Raw genomic sequence first — 10,785 nt, 5'->3', positions numbered from 1 at the left:
GGATTTGCTTTATTTCCATTTTTATATATGAAAACATGAGCTGGAAGCAAGAAAATCACAACACTTGCAGAAATGTTTTTATTATAATTTATTCATGGAAACTGTGCACTTATTCAGCATAGAAACTGAGATCTTAGGTGTTAACTGGTAGAAGGCCAGAGCAGAGTGACTGCCAAGATTACAATAACTGCGTAAAAGTGTAAAACAAATGCTATATACCAGTCTAATTTAACATTATAGATGCTAGATGCTCAGTATCTGTGCACAGTTTAAAGTTTTATAAGCAAAAAAAAAAAAAGAATAAACCTGGTAAATAATTGTAGCCCACAATATGAAAAATGAGTGATGTGGAAATTTGCCTGTACCAAAAATAAGGCCTTTTATGTACAAATAGGACATCGGTTAACATGTAAAGAGTGATAAAGGCAGAATATGACGATACAAATTCTTGATATGTCACTGAAAACTGGTAGCTGTATCCCTTTAAAGAGCATCATTTAGACCCCCTGCAGAGACTGAAGTAGCACAATTGCTTGTTGATTTAATTCATGACTGAAAACCTGCATTCACCAAAGCATTAAATAAAGTTATCTCTAAGACTTGATCCTGTATGTGTTTAGCTGCAGGCCCTCTAGCACTGGTACCGTTTCACCACCACATACAGTGTGCACGTTTACAAATACATGAAGCACGGCTCTGAATAGGTTTCTGAAGCTACGACCGAAACTCAACCATGCAACCTTGATCACACAAGGCCTGTGGCATCAGCATAACTTAATGCATAGAAGCCCTATCTATCTCTATTATCTAGCTGCAAAAGCAAGTCACTGGAATACAATACTAGACCCATCCAAGCCAAAAGCTCTGCATTCCTGTATAGCAAAAATAATCCTTAGCTTATATTTAACTATTATACTTTAGTGCTATCTTAACCTACACTAACCTATTGGAGTAAATGAACTGTGAGTATTTTTCGTACCTATTGTTGAGTTTCTATAAATGCTACTATAGTCCATTTCTCCAGCGTGCTTGTAGAATTAATAATGCAATAATTTCCCAATAATCATTGAACTGAACAAAAAAGCAATAAAACCTCAGTGTTGTAGTACTTTGTTTTTATAATTTATAAATTATATATTTGGAAACTTTTGTATGGGGTCAAATGTTTTAAGAACCAAATGTTTAATCCATAACCAAGAAATTTAAATTTAAAAACAAGAGGACTATTATTGATATCATAATCATAAACAATTTATTATTTTTTATTATTGTAAATTGTACATTTTGTTTCTTAAAAGATTTGACCCTATTTTGATGCCATACTTTTGAAGCTTAACAAAGACAAAACTAACTAATTCCAATATATGGAATGTGTATATACAATTTTTTATCTAAATTGATATAAAACGTGTATGATAATTAAAACTATAAAATAAAAAGACCGGGACATCCAACAACTTTTAAAGGTAATGATCAAGAAGCTAACCGAGCAGCATGAGTATTTGACAAATGCTGTCATTCATTATTTGAGCCCTTCCAGTAAATGATCATATATAACTATAATATATATAAAATATATAAAATATATAACATCAAAATTAGACTTTACTATTGTACTGTTAAATTAAGTACTGTGCTGAAGTTGCAAGTCTAAATAGAGCACGTTTTATATGTATAAGTTATCTAAATGAAAAAAAGGTGAAAATATGGCTTTGGAAGGACCTAATATTAATCAAGGTGATGTTGATTTTAAGTCATATTGCCCAGCACTATTATGTATTTTTAGATTTTATTACATTTATGAATAATTTACAGAGCAAATGTCCCCCTGACATTTTTTTTTTACAAAATTATATCTCCTGCCTTGTGCACGTCTCATAAGAGTTAGCTGGCTATTGTTAGACCTGGGCTTATAGCTACTTTTAGCTACCTAGCAGAAACATTCCCCACTTAAATAAAGTTGTTAACATTAGCTAACATCGCTAACTATCTAGCTAACAACTTTATTTCACTGTGGAACAAGTCAGTTTAAACTGTACTTTGCTAGCTACCATTATCTGGTGCTCACCACTTAGTATGTGGTGCTCCCTGCATTTTACGTAAAAAAATACACCATGTCCTTTCAGTGGATCCATACTAATTGATGACATTATTGGGAAATTATTACATTAGTAGGTTCTACACATGACTGTGTGATTATCTATCACTGCTGTTTCTGTATCACTTCCTCTATCTGTATCAAACTGAGCGAGCAGTGCTGCCATTAATTCTGATTTATGCTCAACATCAAATACGGATACGAACGAGGTTTCGTAAATCCCCAGAACAATGTAACTATACGACTTGGAAAGCCAGTGCTGTGATTGGTCTGTCGAGCCTTGTGTTCCCGCCCGCACATCAAAGGAGATCTCTGGTGTAAAATTTAATCTGGGTGTAGTAAAACATGATAAAAAGCACTAACCTTTGTTGAATAGCACACCTCGGCTCTCCTACAGCTTTCTGAGATCCAGCGATTTTGTGCAGTTTGTCTAAACAGGCTAGAATGGGTTTTAACGTGGCAGATTTTGCCCCTGCATATAAATCCCTTTTTACACTGTTATCCTGGTCTAAAGTAGGTCCACACCTCAATGGTGGATTCTGGAGAGCCCTGACATTTAAAACAAGGCATTAATAACTTTAAAAGTGCAGAAGTTTATTTAAAAAACACTTTTACAATCCGAGGCATAACCTACATCTCTGAGCACCGCCATCTTAAAGTAAAAGTCATGATCAGTAGAGTGACGAGCATGTAATGTTGCAGCTTGGAAAGGCAAAAATTTGGTCTTTTTTTCCCTTTGCCTTTTCCTTTGTTATGCCGGCTGAAGCTGCAGTCCGAGCACAGCACACATCCCGGCCACGTCTTCTTCACATACGCAACATGTACTTCCGTCAACTTTACGTGCTCATCATTCTACTGATCATGACTTTATTTAAGATGGCAGCGCCTGGAGATTTAGCTTACGCTACAGGTTGTGAACAGTTTTTTTAATAAGCTTCTTGTGCACTTTTAAAATTATTAATGCCTTGTTTTAAATGTCAGAGCTCTCCGGATTCTATCAATGAGGTGTGGAGCTATTTTGAGCCTGGATATCAGTGTAAAAAGCGATGCATCTGCAGGGGCAAAATATGCCCTGTTAAAACCCATTCTAGCCTGTTTGTACAAACTGTAAAAAAAAATAGCTGGATCTCGGAAAGCTGCGGGAGAATTAAGAGGGCTATTCAACAAAGGTTAGTCCTCTGTATCATGTTTTACTACACCATAAATCAATTTCCCACAGAGTTCTCCTTTAAACTGACGAGCTGTGCGGTTGCAGACACACAAACACAAACTATATACTATATATATATATATATATATATACACACTCTCATGCAGGCTACATCGTATGCAATGCGATGACTCGACGCAGAAGTATAAACCAGTCTTTACTGCCCACATACTTCTATGCATCCTTTCCATTGGCATATATTGGATGTTAAGCAATACGTCCACTATTCCAATAACAGTGAAGGAGATAAAGGTTATTATAGGTTATATATGCACCCGTTACAGCAAAGATGAAACTACTTTGTACTTTATACTTATATTTAGGCTTTCAGAGAACGTGCACAAATACAGACAAAATTAACACAAGAATACAGATACAAGGCTCCGTCTGTATTCAGATTATTATTTAATGTTGAGCATAAATAAGCCTTAATAGTGGAGCACTGACCGTTCTGCTGGTCTTTGGTATACAGGTGTCTCCAGCTCTAGCACTGCTTATCTTCTGAGCAGAGGTACTGCATCCCTATTGTACATTCATCATATACGACATATATGGTACATTTCTCAAAATCCATCTCCAATTTCTTAGTTTTAGTTAATATAAATGAAACTGAAACTGAAAAAAAGTGTTAAAAGAGATTCAGTGTGCCTGTCCTTGTGCTTTTCTATAGTCTGTGCCATTTGTTTGTTTTTTAATTAAAAAGAGTACCATACTGGTTAATTCTACCCTCTGTTTTGTGTAAATATGCATTTACGTGTTTACGTTTACATCTATAACTTATAATATATAACACAACTTATATATAATATGTTACTTATAATACATCTCTGCTTATACTGTATATTCCACTACAGCCATGCTCCACACGCTGTATCAAAAATAGTGCTTTCCCCTCAATTATTATTATCATTATTATTAACCTAATACTGAACAACTCAACTCAAGAGAAACTCAGAGAAACAGAGTTATTGCTAATCTGTTAACAGAAACTGTCATCATACTGAAAAACGGAGAGAAAACACCAAAGAAACCTGAAAACGGAAAACTGAGAGAGTGTGTATGATTAACTAGCACATCCTAGCCCTGTTCCCTGTTCTCTATTAGAAAAGCGTAGCTACTCTACGTGCTGAAATGTGGCACCTCCTGAACGCGGGCCGTTTATGCCGGGAGCCCGGCCGCTGAGCCGAGGACGAGACGCCGTAGCGTCTCTCTCCGTCTCCTCAGGGTCAGTCAGAAGGTCACCTCACTCCACTATTTCTCCAGCAGTTTGACCAGGCTCTGACGGAGGTCATTGAGGTCGAAGATCTTGACGTCGAGGATCTGGACGACCCTCTGGATCTCGCTATCCGTGCGATCCCGATCCTCCAGAGTGGAGGCCAGACTCTGCTCGGAGTTCTGCACCCTCCTCTCCAGATCCACATTACGCATCTCCAGCTCCTGGAGAGAAGCACAAACAAATGTTAATTTATTTATTTATTATATTTTTAATTGGCCAAATACCCAACCCACCCATTAGGACGCCCCCTATCACTAGTTATGCCCCAACACCAGGAGGGTGAAGGCTAGCACATGCCTCCTCCGACATGTGAAGTCATCCACCGCCTCTTTTTAAACTGCTGCTGATGCAGCATTGCTGAGTAGCATCACAACGCACTTGGAGGCAAGCGTAGCGACTTGGTTCCGATACATCAGCTCAGATGCTCCATTGGATTCATGTGCCAACTGTGCTCTCTCAGGGATTCGTTAGCCAATGGCAAGCTACACTAACAGGATTTGAATCTGCGATCTCCTGATCATAGTGGCATCGCTTAGCCCACTGGACCACTCTGAGCCCCCAAATATTTATTTTTTTAAGTGCACTGTCCAGTGCAGGGTAATAATCCCTCTATGCTTCTATGATGTATTCCCAGTACACATTAAAGGTGTCCTTCCACTAAAATACACTTTTTCTTGTTCTTTGTGAAATACTATAGGTCTCTTTAAGTTGTATATGAATGCTGCACATGAAACTGTTCTTCATCCTACATTGTCTGCAGTAGCTAATAAAAGAAAAGCTTCAGAAAAACGAGTCAATCATGAAAAGCACCGTGTCTATGTCAACCCGTGAGTTCATGGCCTCGCCCACCTTGGCTCACAGAGCTGAAGCCAAGCTGCAGCAGAGCCGATACTGTCAGCTAAGGAGCTAACAGCCCTGTTTACACCAGCTAGTTAACATTAGCTAACTTGAGTAAGTAACTATAGGTTTAAATAGGATCTCCAGTTGATTCTGTGTTTTAGCAAGACCTCGACAGGTTAACACAGATTAAAGTGGGCAACATTTGTGTCAGATTTTATGATATAGAGCAGACTCTAGGATTTCAACATGGTGAAACTGCCCAAGCACTGTTAAGCAAAGTTTAAGGGGTAACGTTACCTAGCACTCAGTGCTACATCTTTACAACTAATAAGGTTGTATCATTTAGTCATTTGAGTTTTAGAACTGTAAATTTGACTGTGGGGAGGGAAGGCAGGTAGGCGTTCTTTGCTGCAGGGCTGTTAGCCAATCAGAGGCGATATATATGCATGTATGAATATTTATGAGCAAGAGCCGAAATCCTGTCTTTCCTCAGAGACCAGTAATTCAGTGAAATAAAGCAGGACTATACAGAAACACCGGATCACTTTTTTTCCCCCACAAAAAACGTCTCACATTGCATTCATTAATACTAGAGACCACAACTAGACATTTTTAAAGTAATTTAAAAACAATAGAATGAGACCTTTAAAATTTAAGATATAAAGCTTTGCTTAAACTACAATAATTTGCATCTCCTTGTGCACCATGAGCACAGTGGCCAGTATGTACAACCTCACTCACAAGATGATAATAGTACACTAGTGCTGGAGTTACCTGTAGTCTGTGAATGGCTTCTTCTCTCTCCTGCTCCATCTCATGAAAGTCTGACTTCTTGGCTTGAAGAATGCGTATTTCCTGAAAGACAATCTCTACAGCTTTAGAATTAGCTCTGTGCTTTACCACAAGTAAAAACCTGTATGTAGACTAATGTATACATAATGTATATAATGTAAATATAAAATATTCTTATTTCTTTAATGTAACATAGTAAGGGTATAGCTTGTTTAACACTGCAATATACACTGCCTGGCCATAAAAAAGTGGCCACCAGGATTTAAGTAAGTAAATGATGTGGGGTTGATGCTGCTGCAGTTGGTCTGCAGGTTTAGGTTCAGCAACAGTATGTGCTGAAAGAATGAGGTCAGCTGACTACCTGAATATACTGAATATAGACCAGGTTATTCCATCAATGGACGGGGATGAACACGGGCATATTCCAAGATAACAATATCAGGATTTATGGGGCTGGAATTGTGAAAGAGTTCAGGGTTCAGGGAGCATGAGATCATAATTTTCACACATGGATTGAGAGAGAGTTCACCACAGAGTCCAGATCTTAACCTCATTGAGAATATTTGTGATGTGCTGGAGAAGACTTTGTGCAGTGGTCAGACTCTACCACCATCAATGCTGCTGCAAGATCTTGGTGAAAAATGAATCCAGCAACATTGGATTGAAATAAATCTTGTGACGTTGCAGAAGCTTATTGAAACAATGCTACAGTGAATACGTGCTGTAGCCAAAGATAAAGATGGTCCAACAAGATTAGAGTGTGTGACCTTTTTTGGTGTTCTGTTCTTTATTAGTAAAGCAGCGTAGCGTATCTACTCTACGTGCTGAAATGCAGCACCTCCTGAACACCACAGCAGTCTATCTCCTAACTTACCTCATCTTTAGCTCTGAGTAAGGCCTCCAGTTCCTCCAGAGACTGAGTGAGCTCGTCCTTCAGCATGTCACTGGGGCCCTGACCTCCATGAGCCTCCAAATCTGCCACCTAGATACACACAAACACACACACACACACCACATCACTGCATTGCAGATAGACATTTAGTCACCCAGAGTAAATAGAAAAAACTATGCTCTGGTTTCATTACTGATGTTTTTAATGGCAGTAATGAATTTGCATTAGTTATTGATCAGCTGTTGTTTTTGAGTAGCAGTTTGAACCTCATTCAAGCAGCAGCAGCAGCATTCATTACACACCACCGCCTCTCCTCTGCAGTGCTCTGCACTATCACTGCCATCTTCAGCACAGCAGAACATTTTTTTTATCATATCAGAATACTGTGACCACCTCCTTGATTTTACTTCCATTATCCATTACATTACATACAAAGAGACTTACAAATGATGAGGTACATAAAAAAGACAAAAATCCAAAACAGGCAAAAGTAAAACATTTAGCAGGGCCTGAAAGAGGCCATAGAGTAATACTGGAATAGAAGAAAAAAGGAGGAAGAAAGGAGGGGAAGAAGGAAATGAGGTTAGAAGTAGTCAGCGTGTTAGAGGTGTTAAGAGAGTAGGTGCTCTTTGGAGAGCTCTGTCTTCAGGAGTTTATTAAAGATAGCGAGAGATTCTCCTGATCTGGTAGTAGAAGGTAGTTAGTTAGAGGTGTTAGGAGAGTAAGTGCTCTTTGAAGAGCTCTGTCTTCAGGAGTTTATTAAAGATAGTGAGAGATTCTCCTGATCTGGTAGTAGAAGGTAGTTAGTTAGAGGTGTTAGGAGAGTAAGTGATCTTTGAAGAGCTCAGTCTTCAGGAGTTTATTAAAGATAGCGAGAGATTCTCCTGATCTGGTAGTAGAAGGTAGTTTGTTAGAGGTGTTAGGAGAGTAAGTGCTCTTTGAAGAGCTCTGTCTTCAGGAGTTTATTAAAGATAGTGAGAGATTCTCCTGATCTGGTAGTAGAAGGTAGTTTGTTCTACCTTTAAGGAACTCTGTATAAGAACAGTCTGGATTGCTGGATTCACTAGAGGAGCACAGCAGCCAGGAGGTAACATAGACCTGCAGGAGTGAGTGCAAGTAGGAGGAAGTCTGTTTTATCATCACCTTTTAGGCAATTATAAGAGATCATTTGAATTCGATCGAAGCAGCAACCATAAGGCACTGGAGCTCTAGTGATGAGTAGTGATCAGTGATCAGTCTCTTTGCTGCGTTCTGAACCGTCTGTAGTGGTTGTTGTCATCTATTTTATTAGCTCTACTGATCATAGATCACCACATAGGTGGTGTATGAGGTAGTAGTGTGTGTGTGATTCGTGTGTGTTGTGCTGGTATGAGTGGATCAGAAGCAGCAGTGCTGTTAGAGTTTTTAAACACTGTGTTTAATCTCTCACTGTCCTCCACTCCACATTATACACTCCTACCTACAGCTGCTCCACATTGTAGATACATACAATAAAGTCAGAGACAGAAGCTCTAAATCTGTTGCTGTTGAATTGTGTTTTTCATCCTCTAGTCTTTCATCAGTGGTCATAGGATATTGGCTGGATATTTCTGGCTGGTGGACTATTCTCAGTCCAGCAGTGACACTGAGGTGATTAAAAACTCCAGCAGCACTGCTGCATCTGATCTACTCACTCTACTAGCAAAACATCACAATGTATGTCAGTGCAGTCAGCTGAGAATTAACGACCCAGCACCCAAATAATAATAGCTGCTCTGTGGTGGTCCGGTGGGCTCAAAGAACAGAGTAAAAGAAGGTGTGTAATTGTGAGCATGAGCGTGACCTCTTGTCCCGCCAGTGTTCAGAGTTCATTTGAAGCTACCGTGACTCTCCTACAGGGGGCAGCTCAGCGTACTCTACCACACTCTAAGAACTAAAAACCAAACTGCTGAGAAACTGTGTTGCCCCCCCCCAGAGAGGCTGAGATGCTTATTGAAACTATAGTTAGCATAGCAGCGCTCTCCTTTAGGATTAATATCATTTAGGAGAAATAAGCAGCTAAATTAGTGACTCATCCTCACTCAAATCAAGGTGTCTGTCTATTTCTGCTTTTCCTAGAATAGCATAGTTTTATAAGTGAAAAACAATGACAACGTCATCGCAGAACGAAGCAGAACAAGTCCTACATACCACAAATATTAATATACAAGGGCGTAGGAGCGGGCTTGATATTGGGGGGGACACATTTGCCAATATGAACCCAAGCCCACCCTATAGTTTCCTAGAACATTTGGGGAAATTTAATTAAAATTAAATTATTATTATAAGGTGATTTTACAACCTAAACATGTTACTCCAATTTACTAATAACGTTACTCCACCTTACAATTACTAATGTTAGAAAAAATTATGCATGCAATGTCTGAATTATATACGTATGAAAAAAAATGATCAGTTATAACCTAATATTTAAAATAATATAACAGATTTGTTTATTATTATTATTATTATTATTATTATTATTATTATTATTATTATTATTATTATTATTATCATTATTATTATGTATAGGCATGTCAATTCTGTTGTATATTTACATTTGCTCCTGTTTTTTTTTTTTTTTTTTTGTAATGAGAGCTCTTTTTAAGATGGTGTCCTTTTATGTAAAAGAATGTAACTTTCCATAGAGATTTTTATAAACCTCAGAACATGTGGTCTTACTGTGAACTACAAATGAACAGAAGTCACGTTACAGCAGTGTTTCTCAACCCTGTTCTTACATATTCTACTGCATATTAACACTGTTCTGCATGTTCTAAAGCTTTCTCTGATTTAAAGGCATTTAATAAAGTAAGTGGTGGTTTGATGTGTTTAATACACTGCTGGATAAATTTAGGCTCCATAGGGAGTTAAGGGGTTTAAACAGGTAAACTCAGTAAATGACTGTTTATTAGCTGATCAGCTGGATCAGGTGGAAAACACTATTTTAGGGCAGTGATCGGGGTTAAGAAACTGCTTTAACCTACAAACATAAAGTACTGTACTAAATTCTAGCGATCCACTACATCTGGCTTCTAGATAACTAGTTAGCTAAATTTAATTTTCGTTCATTATAGCTCACAGTAAGTCTTGTAATCCTAAATTGGAAAACACAGTTTGAAAATGAAATAGTGATTAGCTATATAGTTTATTTTTTCTTTAACCTTGACTCCCAATCTAGGTAATTCTAAAGTTAAACTCACTAACACCGCTGCAGTTTATTAATCACAGTGAGTTTTGTGTTTTGATTCAGAGACGTGTATTTTAACCAGCTATCAGAAACATATCATCACAGTTGAAGTGGTTAGCCTACCGTTCCCTTTCTGTTAGAAAAATCTCCGTATATCCATCTCTGTTTTAAAATCAGCTGAAGCTGCTGCAGCCCGATCCCGCTGCTAAATCTCACAGCGAGGGGGCGGGGCTTCCCCAACAGCACACTGCCTCTAATCCGCGTGCCGCAAAACCAGCAAGCTGATTGGCTGTTTCTACTGAGAGGCGGGACTTAATACCTGAACCGGCTCCGTGATTGGTCCGGTCTGTCTCCTCATTAATAGTACAGCCGATCTGAGCGAAACGATATCATTTTTGGGGGGGACAAATCCACCTGTTTCTAATATTGGGTGGGACATGTCCCACCCATCCCCCCCGGTTCCTACGCC

General features: G+C 38.5%; 1 protein-coding gene across 1 annotated transcript in view; it reads right to left on the bottom strand.

Moving 5' to 3' along the window:
* Window positions 1-73: 73 nt before the first annotated feature.
* LOC103031660 (homer protein homolog 3) overlaps window positions 74-10,785 on the bottom strand; it is a 61,791-nt gene continuing 51,079 nt past the window's right edge. The window contains exons 8-10 of the mRNA XM_022678831.2: window positions 7,091-7,198; window positions 6,199-6,279; window positions 74-4,745 (exon numbers count right to left, since the gene is read on the bottom strand). Of these exons, the coding sequence (XP_022534552.2) occupies window positions 4,560-4,745; window positions 6,199-6,279; window positions 7,091-7,198 (375 nt within the window). The 3' untranslated portion in view covers window positions 74-4,559. The remainder of the gene's footprint in view (window positions 4,746-6,198; window positions 6,280-7,090; window positions 7,199-10,785) is intronic.

The sequence above is a fragment of the Astyanax mexicanus genome, chromosome 4 (genome assembly GCF_023375975.1).
Source record: "Astyanax mexicanus isolate ESR-SI-001 chromosome 4, AstMex3_surface, whole genome shotgun sequence".
NCBI classification, from domain to species: Eukaryota; Metazoa; Chordata; class Actinopteri; order Characiformes; family Acestrorhamphidae; genus Astyanax; species Astyanax mexicanus.
Note: the sequence above shows the minus strand (reverse complement) of the source record. Positions and strands in the feature narration are given on the sequence as shown.